The sequence below is a fragment of the Tenrec ecaudatus genome, chromosome 9, assembly GCF_050624435.1.
Source record: "Tenrec ecaudatus isolate mTenEca1 chromosome 9, mTenEca1.hap1, whole genome shotgun sequence".
Lineage (NCBI taxonomy): Eukaryota > Metazoa > Chordata > Mammalia > Afrosoricida > Tenrecidae > Tenrec > Tenrec ecaudatus.
The window spans coordinates 107898388-107917613 of NC_134538.1; the positions used below are offsets into that span (position 1 = coordinate 107898388).

At 43.0% G+C, this 19226-nt stretch overlaps 1 protein-coding gene across 2 annotated transcripts in view; it reads right to left on the reverse strand.

Annotated features, from left to right (window-relative positions):
* The window catches only part of CDK14 (cyclin dependent kinase 14), a 671591-nt gene that overhangs the window by 99393 nt on the left and 552972 nt on the right, over positions 1–19226 (reverse strand). For both annotated transcript variants that reach the window (XM_075558444.1, XM_075558445.1), the window contains exons 13-14: positions 10822–10961; positions 5146–5289 (exon numbers count right to left, since the gene is read on the reverse strand). In XM_075558444.1, coding sequence (XP_075414559.1) covers positions 5174–5289; positions 10822–10961 — 256 coding nt within the window. In that variant the 3' untranslated portion in view covers positions 5146–5173. The remainder of the gene's footprint in view (positions 1–5145; positions 5290–10821; positions 10962–19226) is intronic.

Genomic DNA, 19226 nt, shown 5'->3' on the forward strand with positions numbered 1-19226 from the left:
AATATATGTTTCCATACTAACTTATAGCCACCAAATACAAGATAAAACCCACAATGGCGGGCCATCACGTTAGCTTGTGAGTTGAAAAATGAACACTGGTTGTGCCCTAAGTGAAGAGAACCAATGATCAACTGTAGAAATAGCCAACACCAAGCTATCAAAACTAGTTCAGATTACAAATTTATGACTGAAAAATTAAAGTTGAGCAAACTGTCTACTCAATGGGTGCGAAAACCGTTGGACTCAGATCGGATGCAGGCAATAGCATGGCTTTCGATGGAAATTTTAAACAATTGGGATGAAGGTCCCGAAGCATATCTTTGAACAACTACAGCAGGAGATGAAGCGTGTCTTTATCAGTATGGTCCTGAAAACAACACGCAATCAAAGCCATGGCGACCAAGAGGTGTAAGTGGTCCAGTCAAAGACAAAGTCGACTGGCGACCAAGAGGTGTACGTGGTCCAGTCGACTGACCCGTAAAGGCCATGGCAACAGGCTTGTCTGTGTTTTGGGTGTGGGGTGTGGGGTGGGGGAGGGGTAGAGGGGGAGGAGTGGAGTGCGGTTGGGATGCTCAAGACATTGTGCTTGTTGACTTTCCGCGTGGCCAAATAATGATCTGCTCATTATTAGAGGGTTTGAGAAATGTGTCCAAAACTTTAGCAGGAAAATGCCTAAGAAAGAATCACCCGCTAGTCCTTCTCAACCACAACGTTCCTGCTCATTCTTCTCCGCAAATAAGGGCAAGTTTGCCAGTGCTCCAGTGGAAAATCATGAGGCATCCAATCCTACGGTCCTGATTTGTCTACTTTTGGCTTTTATATGTTGTTTCCTATTGAAGGGAACCCTGTTTCTTCAGTCAATAAATAAGATTACATTGGCATTGTGAAATTCACAGTACCTTTGATTCTTTAGGGATGAACTACATGACTTCTGTCATACCTTACAAAACTCTCTTGGTCTTAATGGAGCTTGTGTTGAGAAGTTTTTACTTTTATCTTTAAATTCCATTTTTACACAGATTTTTAAAATCATCTTGTACAAGGGTGAAATGTTGCTACACAATCATGAAAAGTTTTACTGAACAAAAAGAACAGTGTGAAGCTACTGTTTCTTGATAGATCCTCTATAAATTTCTAAAGAAAGTTTTTTACTCTCTATAACAATTCCCTGAATAATTCTGCATGTCAAAACAGTAGTTTATGCATTCTTGAGGGACTCAAAATCATGCTCCTTTTAAATTTGGAGTTTAGGAAACAAAAAGAAGTGTGAAGAGACATGATGAGTACTAGAGGGCCAGTAGGGTAATGTTTGTCAACAAATTCCCAAAGATAGCCCCTGCTGTCCCTGAAGAATGAGCAGATGCATTGTAGTAATCGGAAAAAAAAACTTATTTTTTTCTTCAGTACAACTTTCCAACCCTTTCCCTCCTCACTTCACCTTTCCATTTTCTCAAAACTTCTTCACAATAAGCCCTGTGACCATCTGTTGTCCTTCAAGAGAATCTATGAAGATTACCCCAATGCAATGAATCCCTCCTAAGCCAATCACCACAACCTCTGGGGCTGACTTATCTCCCTTAATTTAACTTGTCCCCTTGGGCCCCACTGGCTTGAGGGAACCCTTTATATTTTGAAGGCTCCCTAACAAAACATGTTCAGGTTATGAACTGAAAAATCCAGCAGCAATGCTTTTTGACTTTATCTTGGACTGCTCTATTTAGTACAAGTTTGAAAGGGTCTCAAGGCCTTTGGGTTTGCTTAAAAAGGAGACTTTCCATAATATGCACAGACCAATTCAGAAAAATGATAAAGCCAGTGTCTGAAAGGCGAACCACTCTTACGCCGAGCACCCAGCAAAAAAAGGCACAGAACAGCCTTGTGCTTGTCTGTTTCCAAGGGCTGGAGAGTAGTTCAGTCTGAGCGCGCGGTACCGCTCTGTGCACAGACCCGCGACACTAACGGGTGCGCTCACGGCAGCTTCTGCGTTGGCCCCTGGGGAGGATTGATACGCACATGGAAGGCCCTCTCACCGCTCCTCTGCTTGGCCTTTGCCGTCCACGATGGTGACAAGAGTGGGAACAACCTATGAAAATGTTACTCGACCAATGCTTTTAGAGGATTATAAAATGTAGACAGCGGTACATGTCCATCATCCAGTGGCACCGATCCCATTTTTAATGCAGGTATTGTTTGGTTTATTTTCTTTTAATTTGGTTACATGACTCCGAAACAAAATTGCTTCCTGCAGCAAAGCAAAATGCATCTTATTAGCCTTCCCACTGAGGCCAATATATGCAAATCCAGTATTATTAACTAAATACTTGAAGTGACCTTAACATTCATGTATGGAAATAATTTGGCACTGAGGTATTGGAAAAATATTAGGGCCTGCAATACTCCTTTATTGTGCAGTCCTCTCTCATACTGACAAGTGGAGAGATACGACGCACTTTCCACACGACCTCTGCGCAGCTACCCAGAAGGAGGTGGTGAAAGTGCTCTCCTCCAGGTTAGTCTTTGTGTAGCCTGACTCCTTCCTTCCCCAGCTCTCTCTGCCTTCCTGGGCGTTTTGGGGAAAATTAAGATGCGTAGCCTGCTTCTAAGTAGTTACTTACCGTACTTCAAGAACAACAAAATCAGAGTCTAGAGAACTGAAAATTTTTCTCCATGAAAACCTTTATTTAGGTAGATCTTTTGCTGAATAATATCTACCTTTTTGATAATTAGATACTGGTAGAATCAGGCGATTGCCTAAGATGTATACAGGGACTTCAAAAAATTCATAGAAAAAATCTATTACCTTTTAGTTCCGTTTTCCCCACAAACTTTTTGAAGCCTTCTCATATTTAATAAATATATGGGCTATGCTGTTAACAGAACCTCTAAGTGACCCTACTTGACTAACAAAAGGAAATATACAAGAATGAGGAATTAAAATGATTTTTCTGCTGTCTGACAGAAAACTCAGATCCTAGCTCCCCTGTTGCTTTTCTTAGAAGTAGATTGACCCAAAGAGAAAAAAGGGAGAAATAGAACAGTAGGAGAATTAGATGCGTCCTCAACGGCAATGTTGGATCAAGCCGAAATATTTGGATTTGGAAGAAATGAGAATGATAACCCACACCATAAACATTACAAAAGCTGTAAAAGCTGATGTGAAAAAGAGAAAATAGTTTTTGTTACCAAATCTAGAGGAAGAGCTTCTACTGCAGAGATATAATTTTAAATCTAGTTTTGTAAAAATAACCAAACCAAGACAAAAACCCACAACTGCAAAGAAAATACATTTTTGTAAAGGCCTTCCGATATTGATGGATGGTTGTGAGCAGCTATTTAGAATTTCCTTTCAATTGGCAATTGTAGAGATTTATGTCTGAAGCGTTGCTGTCTGTCTTGTGAGCCGGCCTGATTTTACTAGGAGGAACTGACCTGAAATAAGTTCCAGGGCCTGCAACTGGACCGGCTCAGCCCAGCACGAGCTCAAAAAGGCCAGAAGAAAGGGCCCCGTCCCTGTGACCCAAGTGTAGACTCGCTTGTGTGCATGTCTATACGAAGCAACACCTCAGAAAAAGGTCCGCTCTGCTTTGTCCCGCTGAGAGAGCTAAGGCCTTTATAGAGCCAGGAGGCCCTCATTGTGGTCGTGCAGGTTAATCCTTCAGAGGGCAGGTGCTGCTGCCGTCATGAATTAGAACCATCACAGATCCACGAGGTCACTGTCTGGATTGTTTATACCCAATAGGGGGAATTAATAACCTGCAGAACGACGGCCCTTACTCTTGCCTATGGGGTGGCAACTTTATAAGAAAATCTCTTGAATGACATTTACACATTTTTAATCTAGTGATCTTTTCATTTCAAATCGTTCATACACCACCACCACACTCTTGAGAGACCTAAATTGGCTCCCACCCACCTTGAACATGTGCAAACTTGAACACGAGGAATAGCTCACAATACTGGCAAATCACTCAGTCATTTGCTTTCCAGCCCATGGTGTCAATTAAGGCTGTTAACAGAACTCAAATTAAGAGAGGGAGAAAGGAAGGTGAGCTCCTACAACACGCTACGCCTCCTTCAATCCACGCCAACAGTTCATGACTGAACACGAGCAAGGAGCTAGTGTGCACAGCTCTTAATGGGCAGACACACTGCTGTCAAGTTGACTCAGGCTTGCGGGGACTGCCCTGGGCTTCCCGAGGCTGTGCACCCCGGAGAGCAATTGGCAGGTGTGAAGTGACTTTGCGGCTAGCGGCGCCATGTTTCACTCGCTGTGCCACTGGAGTGGAGGGGCATGGCCTTCCGGTATGGGCTGGCCCGCGACAAGCCTTCCTTGTAGTTATGCTTGCTCTTTGTTGCAGAGCGCTACCGTGGACTGCAAGGCAAGAGTACACGTAAGCACAAGATGCCAAAGACCCATGTTTTTCCACTGTTAAGAAAGACAGCCACCGAGTGCCCAGAAGTGACTGCCTGATGCCTGTTGCTAAGGAGAGCAACGTCAGGGGCAGACTGACGTGCCCACAGGTCACAGGGTTAGATGGTGCATCCTATCTGCAGAAGGCACGAGGTCCAAGAGGACAGTCAAAAGGAAAACCAGGTATCAAAATGAGCGAAGTGGCCCAGGTGGCAGCTGAGCTTCCAGTGTCTCCAAAGGAAGCAACCCAAACATGCAAAACCTTCTGTTTTTTTTTTTTTTTGAGTGCAGTACTGCCAAAATCCCTACTTGATAACAGAAACAACAATGACAAAAAGCCTGAAGTCCAGGTTTTTCTGTAAATTTCCCTCCTTTTTGAATGCTAGCCTTTAATAGAAATAAATACAGCACGGGAGGTGGGGGCGGGACGAACAGAAGCAGGCGCCGGTGGCTTAGAGGTTCATTTGGTTTCAACCTCAGTGAAGAGTACGTGAGTCACGAAAGGGATTTGCTTGAGACCAAATCAGTAGAAATGTAAGACGAACTAAAGTGTTGAATCTAGTAGCTGCCAGGAAATGTGGGTACGCCGGACTCCGTTCCTCCTCAGCAGAAACTACGCTGAATGCCGTAAGAAATATAAGAGACTCATCACACACTTTGGAAAAATACCTTCTGAAATATTTCATTTAAAAGATCTATTCACTGTTATTTTCCAAGTAAAATAGGTCACTTACCTGGACTCCCTTGAGAACTTTGTGCTTGTCAGTGCTTGCTATTTGATAGACTTTTGCCATAACTACTGTTTTTCCCAAAGGCCCGCATGCTGTCTCCAGTTTCCGGGTGCAATCTTACATTCGGGATGGTAAAAATAGAAGCCACTGTGAACATGACAGAAAGGTTTCATTTACATATTTATAGGTCAGTCTTTAATCTTTTCTTTTAAAAATGCAAATAACCATGAGATTCTGAATGTCCGCCATCAATCATTACGGCATTTGTGGTTGGTCTTTGAAAGAGCTCAAGCTCACAACCACAGCTACATACACTTTACACACACACACACACACACACACACACACACGGCAGAATAACCTGTTTCCCCCTTAGAACCACATCTCCGTTGATGCTCACTGTCCTCTGGTCTAGAACTAACGACTCCGACGTAGAGGCAGCACACTGCCCATTCTTCATGCCATGGCGACCATTCACCCACTGGCGACAAAGTTACTGAGCCCCCATGGTGCGAGGAACTGCCAACGATGGCAGTGAACAGACCAGCGTGAAAAGAAATGTGTTCTCATGGATTCCAGTTGAGGAGAGAGACAATACATAACATAAAACATATGTTATATAACATATAACATATCACACAGTCAGTGTGACAAAGAAAAATACATCAGGGAAGAGAACCACAATGCTGGAGTGAAAATAGGTCACGGCAGGAAGGCTTTCCATGGAGCCAACACGGAGTGCGGGCAGGTGGAGAGCAAGCCGTCCGCGCCTCGAGAGGAGGAGCAAGCACCACTGGAGCACGAAGCAAGAGCTGACGCCAAGGAGGCCGGGACTGGACTCGGCAAACGAGTTAGGAGACTCCTGGAAAAGGAGGCGGAAGAAGATGGTGAGCGACGGCAGAAGGAGCAGTGAGAAGGGATATGTGATTGTGGACGCACTTTTTTTTTTTGAGGTTGTCACCAACTGGGTTTGGGGATGAATGGGATACGGAGCGCCACTAAACACGGACATTCAGGGATAACTACTTCATCAGTTGGAAAAAAGGTCTGGTTTTTTATTGACAAGAGAAAGGCCACGGGAATCATCCACTCTGAGGGGAAGATTGGGGTCCAGTCTTGGTCATTGTGAGAGCCCTGCCCGATCGCCAAATGGAGGGTTGAGCAGGCAGCTGAGATGCAAGTTGGGAAAGGCAAGCCGGCGAAGATCAGGCTGAAGATATAAATTTGGAGACTGCCACCGGTGTACAGGTGATATTTAAATCATACAATTGGATGAGATTGCGTCAGCTCCAGGGAATGTAAGCAGACAGAGGATCTGAACCTGAAGCCCCAGGGCACTCTGACAGTGAGAGGATGGCAGATGAGGAGAGAGTACTGAAAGAGGGGCGTCTGGAGAGGAGCCCTGAGGGAACGGTGTCCCAGAAACCAAGTGAAGGCAGGGTGACAGGGCTCAGGAGCGGTCTCTTGTGCTGGACTCTGCTGATGGGTCAGGATGAGTGCTTGGAAAACTCTGCAGGAGAGAACAGCTTACACGCCACTGGGAAGAAATGGTGATGGCAGGAGTTCTGGAGGACTGAGACAGACGTCCGGCCCACAGGAAGGTGGAAGAGTAGGAATCAGCGGCAGCAACAACATCTGAAGAGAGTGTGCTGTTGTATTTTTACAGCGATGGTATTGCCTTACACGAATGGTATAATCTTGCTTTAGGATAATATAGAACACATAAAGCACAGAACATGTAGAAAATCGTTAGAGGGGAAGGGTCCTCAGGGCTTAATGTGCCCATCTCTCTGGTTTTCCAGATGCGAAAGCTGAAGCTCGAGAGACGATGGGGCGAGTCCCAGGCTGCCTGTAGGGCTGAGGTTGGCATCCAGGTGGTCCGATTCCCTGCTCAGGGCTCTCTGCACTGGACCAATTTGTCGGCCTCCTTTCACTGCAGATTTGAGTTCTGTGAGTTAGCAAATGAATGTAATAAAATCAAGGACTCTGTGCTATGAAGTGTGTTTTGTTCATTTACTTTGACAAGGGTAGTTCAGCCTCAATTATTTATGTAACTTGATAGTATACACAGGAGAATGCTCTGTGGTATGTTTGGGAAAAGTAATGAATTTCTTGTAAATCAGCCTTTCACTTACTTCCCTGCAATTAAATCTTGGTGAAGAAGTAGGGCAAGGCTGCTGGGGTTTCCGGGCGCGGACGTGTGATGACAGGGTGTCACCAGCGTGAGCCAGCTTGAACTGCCAGAGCCCTAATAACGGAACCCCGACCCCAGCTTCCATGGCACATGCATCCATTCCTTCTACATAACTGCAGACAGCACCTAGGAACTCTGAAAATGAGACTTCATGTTCCTGTGCAGTCATTCGGAGTCTGCGTCATGTCGTGAACGCCCTAAGCTGCAGCCCCACATGCCTCCTTTTCAAAGAGCTTTGAAAGGATCCACCTGGGAAGAAGTGTTCCAGACCCAAGTGGAGGGTTATTTTAGCCCCCAAGGACTGGCTTAGATTAGCCAGTTCCAATGGTCATGTATTTTAAAGGGGCTTATGCCAGGTAAAAGGAGACCACTGGGGGCCAAAGTAAGTTCAACAAGTCTTCTTGGCCTACTTTTATATAGTGGTGTTGTTAAAAAACAATGATAGCACAAAATACCAGAGTCATTCCATGGATGAGTATAAAATGGAATTGTAGTATACTTCATGCCTGACTCCTATCAGCTTAGGAAGAACGCCTCAGGAGTCAACATCTCTCTTTATTACGAGTATGCTGTTCCTTAAATCCTCACCCGTTTGCAAACAGACAAAAACTCCACACACACAAACCCATTGCTGTCCATGTGATTCTGATGCACAGCGAGGGGACAGGACAAATGCAGAATTCCTTCAAAGGGTTTCCGGGGTGAAAAGCCTTCACGGAAGCACACTGCCGCAGCTGCCTCACTGGCACCGGTTGGTGGGTTTGCATGGCCGACCTTGTGCTTACTCCACACACTTCTTCACCGTGAGGTAGCTCATGTGCCAAGACTCAGGCGTCCTGGGGGTCTGGCGTGAACACTTGGCTTTTCCAAGAGTCCACGATGAATGTGAAATTTAATTTGAAGAGTTTCTAAATATCACCTGCAGGATCCTGACTTAGAAAATGGAGTCACCCAAAGCAGGCGATTCACCTAAAGGAACAACTAAACTAGGTGCCAAAGTCTCTGAAGTCTGGGACTTCGTTGTTTTGTAAACATGTTTACAAGCTCAGGCACGTTGTTCCAAATGGAAATGGCTGTAGTGTTTAATACCGGGGTTGTCTCTTCTGGTGACTGGATTTATGCTTCATAATGATTATCTGCTAGACACAGGGACAGCATTTCTGAAACTCAAAATTGTTACCACAGGCATTTAGCAGGAATCTTGCTTTAAAAATAAAATGATTTTTTTCATCTTTATTCTCCCCCCTTCAAAAGGTTCCACCGCTCCTGATGTTTAACGTTATGCAAAGGCGTGTTTCTGCCAATGACTATCGCCTTATGGCTATGCTTCTGCAAATAGCCTGCTGTGAGCTGATAAAAGGATTAATGCAGCCAAAATTCTTAATCTGTGAAATTACAAATTAAATTCTCATATTAAAAATACCACCCTGAGGTATTTTTTGTGGTTTTAATTCCCCTCTGGTGTTCTGCATACATTGTGCCTGTTAATGACGGGGACAAGGCTGTCTGCGCTGGCAGCCTGCTGCCGGGTGATAATGTGGAGGCATTTACTCACTGATAGAAACTGGATTTAACCACTAGCTGATAAACTAAGTGGCAAGTGGGTAATAAGCCCATATTAACAGCAAAGTACTATGACAGAATTCAGAATTCACAGCCCTTCAAAATCCTGGCTTAAACTCAGCCATCGAGTCAGATGGGATTGAGAGGTCCCCCAGGAGGAGTGACACCAGCGCAGTAAAAGGAGAACAAACCAGACACGTGATCTTGATGAGTCATAACCTAATGAGTCTCTCTGCAGCTTTCCATTGGTTTCCCAGACAGAGTAACACGCAACCTCGTCATGACTTCTCCCTCATAGTGATGATGTTAGCTGCCCGTTTTCTCTCTTGAATTGGGGATGTCCTGGTCAGTGGGTCGACCCTTACACAAGAAGTAAGGTGGGGTACAGAAGTAGGCTGGATTTACAGGAGGGAGCCTTGTACAGCTCATGAGAAATCCCCATTCTCTTTTAACGCCAGTTTTCCACCAACTTTTTGAAGCCCCCTTTTATAAATCATTCAAATGGATCTGCTAAGCATCCCGAGGGGAGGTATACATTAATATACCTCTCAAACAGCACATAAACTCACTGCCATTGAGTCGATGATGGCTTCTAGTGGCGCTACAGGACCGGGAAGGGTTGTGGGTTTCTGAGACTGTAACTCTTTATGGAAGCAGAAAGCTCACCTCTCTCCCGAGGACCCACTGGTGTTCTGAACTGCTCCCCTGGAGGAGGGCAGCCCGATGCGTAACAATACACCACCAGGACTCCTATACGCCTACAGCCACTTAAAAGTAAAAACAAAAATGCGACTGAGTTTAGGATATTAAAAAAAAGGATGTAGGGTAGAAACATCTAAGAAGAGCTGTTGCTTGGGATTCAGTTCCAAAATGAAGGGTGAGTGTGAAGAATTCAATACAGTGAAGGGGGGAGGGTAGGCTAAGAATCCAGACAAGAGCGGTCACTTTATGAGTGTATATTGCAAACGATATATGTCCAGGAATTCACCAACATCACACAGAGACGTGTGCATGTATGTAGTATGTTCACTTTTTAACACAACCAGAAAGGAGTTGGGGAGCTATCACTGGTCAGCTATTTGGACAGAATGAATTGATAATGAACAAAAATATTCTTTTTGTAATAGTGCTCGCACAATTTCCCAAGAATTCTGTTTCACACTCTGGAAGAAAGATGAGACTCTCTCAGCCCGAAATTCTTGAGAAAACATTTAAAGTGTAATTGAACAGGGCTGTGTAAATATGAGCGTGTTTGTCAAAACAAAACAAAAACCCACCCTGGAATGTGTTCTGTTTTAAAGAGCTTCACCGACGAGCTGTCTGTGTGAACATCAAGAGATGGGCAGTTCAAATGAATTCCGAGCCTTCGGTTCTTACATGTCAATTCAGGGCGTCAGCCAATGGCCAGCTCGGCTCCTCAGCCCGCACAGAGCAGCCCCTTTCAAGGTCATTGTTACAACCAAGATGGTCTCTGCGAGTCAAGCAGACAAGCCATGCCTCCGCTCCAGGCTGCAGCCAGCTAAGAAGGGCCGTATGCACAAAGCACTAAATATGTAAATCGCATTTCCCTTTTCCTTTATGACCGCTCAGATCATTTTTGTGGACACACACGTAATCAAATACAAAGACGCGCAGCTGCAGACTGCAGAGCAGAGATAGCAGGGGAAAAAGGTATCCGTTTTCTGTTTTCTTCCTGCGTCGGTTAAGTTAGCAAGTGAATGACAGGATTCCATTAAACAGATGCATCTCCCCAACCACTCATCCTCCTTTACGCACACGCACACGCACGCACACTCCCACACGGGTATGGGTGTGGATAATGCAGACACCAACACACTATCTTACACAGGCACATACAAAGAGGTACGTTCCACCAAATGATGTGCCTACTTTGAATGACTGTGCAGATCTGTCATACTCACTATCGCTCAGGTCCCACAGCCGAGGGGGCAGGTCACTGAAGTACTCGTGGCTCAAGGCGGCCTGCGCTGAGAGTCTGTTCTTTGGGGAACACTGGAGGAGCTTGGAGGCCAGGTCTTCTGCATGGTTCACATAACTGAGTCTAAAAACAAACGCAGACCAGAGAGGAGTCAGACGGAACAAGGAAATTCACTAAATAAGTCAAAGGCTCCCCTAATTTGGGGGACTTATTAATTTTTGTCTTAGCCAGAAACCAGCTTACATCAATCAACATCTGAAAATAATTTTTACAGAATTCTAGGGTATCTGTGACTCCAAACTGATCTATACTCTTGTCATCCTGGTAGCGTCAACTTAAAATGGCTGTACTATAGGCAAAGGATTGATATTTGAAGAAATATAGAAGTAGGTCCAGAGGCAGAACATTTCACAAAACATTGTATCACACAGTTGCAAGAATGTGTTCATACATCTATGTACTGCTTCCAGTATACAGTACACACCTGGGTCCCGTTACAGGAAAATGAATACGAATTAGGAGAGTGAAAATAAAGCTGCTCTTAAATTCTCTAGTTGCTAAAGTTACTTATCCTCAAAAAGTCTGAATGTGCTTGCGTTGAATAAGAAATGATTGGAACACATGCCCTGTGGAACAGGGACAATCACACTAGTAACATAGAAGCTAACGAAGGCGCACGCTTAAACCATATGGGGCTGAATCAATTCAAGATGGCCTTTACAACAGCAGTAGATAGAAAATATGCGTGTTAAGATGACCAGCAAGAGCAGAGAAGTAAAGTCTTCGGGGGGGGGGGGGGTCAGCTCTCACAGAGGGAGCAGGGACAAGTGCTTCTCATGGAATGTTTCACTGCTCCATTCAATCCAGGAGATCACGACAACAACCACACTGAAACTATTCCTAACCATATAGTCACGCATGGAGAGCTGTACGTGTGTCAGGCACCTCTCTAGGCACTTTCAATACACACACGCGCTGCCGTTTATGATGTGCCCACGTGATAACCGTGGACGCTAAGAACAAGCCACACAGGCTACGACTTGATCAGTTAGCAGAGGAGTGGACACTGAAACCCACCCAGAAAGATGGCCCCAAAGGAACTTGCAAATGCTGATTTTACCTCTCTCAGCTCATCTCTAAAGATTTATACCCACTGATCCCTGAGTTTTCACTAGAGGATGGGGAGAGGCAGTGACTCTGAGAAGCAGCCAGCTGTTTAATGCTGACTTGGAGTCGTTTTCGCCAACCTCCTACTTTTAATGCTCTGTGTCTGTGACATGTTGATGTTTACCCAGTCATCGCATGTTTCTGCTGTCGCACGCCCAGTGGATCTCGACTCGCGCCGGTGCCAGTGACAGAGTGGAACTATCTTCTAAGGCTTTCTAGGCTGTAATCTTTACAGAGGGAGTCCTGGTGGGACTGTGGTTGAGCATCTGGCTGCTGACCAAAAGGTCAGAGGTTTGAACCCACCAGCTACCCTGAGGGAAAGAAATTTCACAGCCTCTTACTGTCATCAAGTCCCTGCAACTCCCTGTGGCCCTATAGCGCACAACAGACCTGCCCTTGTGGGTTTCGGAGGCTGTACATCTTTACCAGAGCAGAAAGCTTCATCTTTCTCCTAGGGAGCAGTTGCTGGGTTCAAACTGCTGACCTTGTAGTTAGCAGCCCACTGCAAAAACCACTCCACCACCAGGGATCCTCCTCCCAGATTACAGCCTCGCAACCCTACAGGGAAGTTCTGCTGTTGCCTACAGAAGCACTCGGAGTTCGTGGAATCTTTACAGCAGCAGATCGCCAGGCATTTCTTCAGTGGAATAGCTGCGCAGGTTCAAACTGTGAACTCAGAGCTGAACCATTATGCCACCAGTGTCCTTAATCACCATGGTAGTTACGTAATCTTGTGTCAACTCAATAAATAGAGTGTAGGGGTGGAGTCTAGCCTGCCAAACAGGACACAGCCTGATGATGCGTCCTTGTGAGCGTGGCCTTCGCATGCGGATTCTGGAAACGTCCTCTCTTCCTTCCTGGAGGCATGACACTCTCTGCTTCACATTCATGTTGACAAGCCACAGGGAGTCACGCTGAAGGCAGCCAGAGCCCTGGAGCTGGAGGAACCACGTGGAGACCCATGCAAGCGCAGAGATGCTTCCACCGGCTTTGGATCCAGAAGAGTTTGCACCCACTGGCCTGTGATCTTCCTGCATTTTGCATCAATGCATGTGACTGCATGAGTCTGAAGAGGAATTTATGGGCTTGTATCGGACATATGGGCTAATAACAAACTTATGGACTTGATCTGGAATGGGCTGGGATGTTTTCTCAATATACAAATTCTCTTTGATGTAAAGCTCTCTCTTACACACATACGAGTGTCTCTGGATTGGTTTCTTTAGTTGGCCTGACTTATAGCACAATCACTATTTAGCTGTGTTCTATTTAAATTTTATCCAATTAAACAATCCTTATTTTCTAAGGAGAACATTTACTCTGTTTGTTCTACAGTACATTTGGAATCAATGCTATCACGATATTTCTTCTTTTCCTGCCTCCTTTTAGACCAAGTGTTAAAACTCAACATTTTCCATCTTCTATTTTAGAAATTATTTCCATGCATTTGTGATTTAACCTTGTTTTTCTTTTGCATTTCATTACTTCTTTATATATATGCTATTAGCTAAATGTAATTTTTCAAGTTGGTTAACAATGACGAGCAACATAATTTATATGGTTGAAATAACATAGCTACATATTTTATCAATTGTGCAATAAAAAATGATCAAATATCAAAATATTGACTTCCACAACTCAAAGATGTGAAAAATATCATTAGATATCTTCCCAATTAATTATCAGAAACCCAGTTTTTTTTGGATGTTTCTTTTGTGTGTGAGAAGTTTAGAAAGAAACTAAATCACACACCAAACAAAAGTAGTTCTTAAACAGTTTCCAATAGATAAAGGGAAAAAATTTATATAAGATCTGCAGGACCTTATTGATGAATAATTAACACAATAGTAACAAAGCATCTCTACCTTTAAAATGTTCCAAAACGTTTTTCAAAAATTAAAAGATGTCTTTCATGTGTCTTACAAAGACAGAGGCAATGTCTCATCACAAGCATTGTGTAGCTCTCTGTATGCTTGTGCTAAGCCCTCTCTTTCATGCAAACTCTACACCAACTGTAGGGCACGTCCTGTCTAGTCTGGAGACATTGAAGACAACACCCCACTGAACAATGTAGCTTTCCCATGAACTTTACAACAAGAGGCTTGTGACTTTCCGGATGGAGATGTTTCTTAACAGCATAAATGAGATTTATAACATTAATCATCATAAGACTTGGTAAAAATCCAACAGCATCAATGGTTGCTAAACTCTGATGTCGCTGGTATGAGTACGGAAGATGCAGCCTTCCTTGTCACAGACAAATGCATATAACCATCTGAAAAATTCAATGCCGTCGAGTGAATTTTATGACTCATAGCAGTTCTACAGGACCACGAAGAATTGCCCCTTTGCCATTCCCACGTCGTACATCTTTACAGAAGCAGAGAGCCTCATCTTTTTATAGGCTCCTCTGGTTTCACTGTTTGAACTGACCAGTGATAAGGCAAAGGGAAACATCCAAATCATAGTTCCCAAGAGTGTCATTCTGCACAATAGAAAAAGCACACAAATATCATCTTGGGCATGTTGCCATCTAATGTCTAATTTTTTGACAAAATTCTTTCACTGAAATAGATTTGAAGAAGGCTTCAAACTGCATGATGTCAGGAAAGTTGGTAAAAAATGATAAGCACCTTTTAAATGCTGAACAGCAAGATCCTTTATGAAGAGTCCAAATGGTTTGATAATAATCTAAATATAAAGGCTGAAATAATGTCAACCTTGTAACCTGGTGAAAATGCTCATCAATACACCTAGGAAGCTTCGATAGACCTATCACTCACCAAGTCTTCAAGTCAGCTGATGTGCACGATAAATTACACCCTGCCTCAAATTCCATTTCCAAGGCAAAAATAGCATGAGGCCGCCCAGTCTCATTTACTGCAATCATTGTTTCTGTGGCCACAAGAGTCTTGGAAATGAGCCACTGTTTAGGACAATACTTCAAATACAGAAATTGCTTGTTTTTAAGAGCTCCATGCCACATTTCTTTCCACCATCATTTAGTGCTAGGGCAAAAGGAAAAGAAACCACCCAAAACAGCGGAACGCTTTCAGAGCTGCCCCACGATAAACAGTACCATAAAAAGTCATCAATAGTCTGGATGGACAAAGGTAAGCCATTATCAAAGACAATTCAGAACCGAAGTGCCATTCTCAAGTTCCTCTATAAATTGGTCTACACTTGTGTTGGATGGGTGGGATGGAATAAAAAACCATGTGTAGATGATTTACACAGGAGCTCGGTGGTTCATTCCAGGATTGTTAATTCAGTTAAAATATGGTCAAATTTTGAGAGGACTAATTAAGAGTTGATTCAGAGCTTCAAAGAGGCTCATTCCAGTTTAACCCCCTGCAGAGATTTTACATTCCCACCCCGTTATTTGGAATCAAAACCTATATTTTAACAATACTAATCACCTGGATGTCTTGTTAAAATGTATGCTTTATTTGAAATTCATCACCCTTATGTCGAGGTTAACTGCTCTTATATTTCTAAATTCATTTGTCTGCATACAGGATTTCTGAAGTTCACTTATCTGCATAGGGAGGTTGTGTTTTGTCTGAAAATTATCTCCATTGACCTTCAGACAAACCATCACAGTATAATCAAGAATATCACATAACTATCCATTGATTTGCCCCAGACACTGCAAGCAGCAGCATTTGCTATTGAGGTAAGTTAATTTCATGTTTTATCTCAAAAGATATCGAAAGACACCAGTCCTCCAAGTAGATGACCCTTTTACTTGCTAACATGTTCATTTAACTTAAAGCTTAGAGTTGATCTTTACCACCCTGCTACTGAATAAAGTAAGAACATTGTGAGGGGACTTCCAAAGATTCACGGGGGGGAGAAATCCATTATTTTTTCATCTCATTCTTTCACAAACTTATGTTTTTTAAAGTATTATCGACGCATAACTAACCTATAGCTGATAGCACAATGTTCAACAGTTCAATCGTATTAAGAAGAGTGTGTGCTCATCACCCCAGTCAACTTTGGAACATTTATTCCTTCTTGTGCTGTTGCTGTTGACTCTCCCTTCCCCCCACTTCCCCTCAGGGTCCCAACATCATTAGCAATCCTGCTGCTGTCTTCGTAGACCCACCAATCCGGAAAAACGTACGAAACAAACACCAGACCAACCCCGCCCCCGCCAAAAGGCCCAGCAACAATGAGTCAACAAAACTGAAAAGATTATGTTTGGTTTACAGACATTGTTCTATATCTTACTAGGGTTAGTATCAACTGGGGTCTTAAGTGCTTGTTAGCAACCATCTAAGGTGCTGGTCTCTTCGTATCTGGAGGAAAGAGGAGTGATGAAAAGGTATAGACAGATGGGGAAAAACTGGTCCGGTGGAATAATGGACAATGCAAAGGTCAGCTTCTACCAGTGTAACCCCGGAAGACCTAGATGGTGCCCAGCCAACAGTAACAACTGCTCTAAAAAGGACCAAGAGTAATCAGCTAATCATTAGTCTTCCGCCCTTCTTTTTTTCCCTTTTGTATTAATTATATCAAGCGGCTTCTATTAGGCTTCAAAATCTAACTAAGCGAAGTCGTTCCAGATTAAGTTCCTTCGTCCTCCAACTTTATGGATGACTCTCAAATGCATTATGCAGTCAAAGAAGCCATCTCCAAAGACTATACACGACATGATTTCACTTGTTAGACACCCTGGAAAATGAAAAATCATAGAAGCAGAAAATTGATCAGTGGTTGCTAGAAACTGGCCACGGTGGGAGAAGTTGACAGAGGAGCACAGGATAAATTTTTCATGTGATGCAATGGTTTTATGTCATGAACAAGAAGGACAGACATTGGGATGCAAAGACACAAGAGAAGAGAGCGTCAGGAGAGCTGTCCAGGAATGCAGTTTAGAGAGAGAAAGCGTTGCAGGTATCTCAAAAGGTCGGTTTGGGCATTAGAGTGAAGCAAAGCATTGGCCTCCAATGAGTGGTGGACATTGGACTGCTATGTCTCAGGGAGATTCTTGGCCCTGTTGCCTTCAAAGGATTTCTGTCACCCCTCCCCCTGGATCCTGTAAAGCAGTGGTTTTCAACTCACCTCATACTGTAACCCTTTAATACAGTTCCTCATGTTGTGGTGACCCCCAACCATAGTTTTTTTGGTAGCTACTTCATAACTGTACTTTTGCTACTGTTATGAATCATAATGTATATATCTGATATGCAAGATGTATTGTCATTATTACAAATTGAACACAAAATTAAAGCATAGTGATTAATCACAAAACAATATGGAATTGTATTTTGTAAAGTATTTATTTCTAATGACAAATAAATGAAAATTTGTCTTGAAACATAGTGTAGCTTGGGTAACAGTCTTAATATAACAACAGTAAACTACATTGCTACATTTTGTGACAGTATGCGTAAAAAGCCAAAATTAGTGCTCAGGTTGAGTTAGCTTCTTTCTCACCAGATCAGAAATTCTCAGAGCAGTCTTTGCAAGAGCAAATCATCTTCCACAACAAGTCTACTTCTGTATTTAGACTCGATAACCAATAAGCTGGAAAACCCTGTTTCACAAAGACATGTTTTTGGAAATGGAAGAAGGCACAACACAGTCTCAGACAGAACAGGATATGACTGCAAACACTTGATGCAGAATTTTGTAACTGGCATTGTAGAGAAATCAGGTCTCACTGCATCAGTGTCAATAAGCTCAATGAACTCCTCTTGTGCTGTCTCAGGAACATCTTCAACTTTGACTGTGAATGGGCTTCTGGCAGAGCAAATGGGGTGTCAGGTGGATTTGGAAAGGACGATGAAATTTTGTCTGCAAGCGTGTGTGTTCTTTCACAGAAAGATTATTGTCATAATCCTTTTGTCTGGTTCAATGCCATGTTCCTCAAAGAAAACAACTAAGGTAGGCAACATGCACATTTTATTTTCATTCTTTTTTTTCGCCAAAGCTGAAGTTTCATTTGGAATGATCGGATATTTTTAGACAAAGTGGGGCATGTTGCATTTGGTCATTGCAGTGATAGGTTTAACTCACTCAAGATGGCAAAGATGTCAATCAAATAAGCTATTCTCTGAAGTTCACTTTTATCGCTGAAAAGTGCTCCCAACTGTGGTCTTGCTTTCTGATTAAAAAAAGTTTGGGGTTCATCACGAAGCTCAACAACATGTTTTAAAACTCTTTCTCTTGACAATCATCTTACTTCAGTGTGAAATAGCAGAGGATTATTCAGTGCACCAACTTGTTGCACAGTTGTGAAAACAGTCGACTATTTAAAGTGCTTGTCTTTACAAAATTGACAGAACCTATGATGCTTTTCATTATTTCTTGTAACTCTTGTGACAGTATCTCCATTGCTAATATTTGCTGATACAGCGAGTTCTGATGCCTTTTGGTGACTCATTCAGTACCAAACGTTGAAATCCAGATCGACACCCTAGCATAGCTGGAGCACCATCTGTGCAAACACCACAAACCTTTTCCCAAGAGACTTTATGCTCTTTCAGAAATGAACCAACTGTGTCAAATACATCCCGTACAGTAGTTATTGTTTCAAGAAGTTTTCAAAAAAAGAAACTCATCTTTAAAGTTGCAACCATTGATATACCTCACGTAAACCAGTAACTGTGAACAGTTTACAACGTCTGTAGATTCACCAAGCTGGATGCTAAATATTGGAAGTGGAGCAGAATTTCCTGGATGACCTGATCAAGAATATCAGCAGACATGTCATCTATTCTTCTACAGACATTGTAATTAGATAAGAAATTTGTACTCAATTTCATAACAAATTCGTCTCCAATCATAACTCAAACAATATCTCTGGTTGCTGGCAACAGTAAATCCTCAGCAATGGTGTGGGGTTTCATAGCTCTGGTGATTCTGAGTGCCACCAAATATGAAGCTTCAGTGGCTGCTATGCTTTGTTTGTGGGACTTGCCACCAGTGTCAAGTCTGGCTTTCTTGAGTCCATCAGTTTGCTTCTAAAATAGTTGGCATTCTTGCCAGCAAAGCTCGGTACTTGCTATCAAAATGCTTTTTAGTTTCTCTTAGTTTCTTCAGATTCAGCTGATAGAATTTCACAATAAATAACACATTTCGGTTTTTCAATTCCTGCTGTAATTATTGAGGTAAAACCGTACTGTAAAAAATCCTCACTGTATTTTCTTTTCTTAATGTGATCTTCTCTACATGAGCCATTGTCATGGGATGGTTTGCTAATGAAAATAA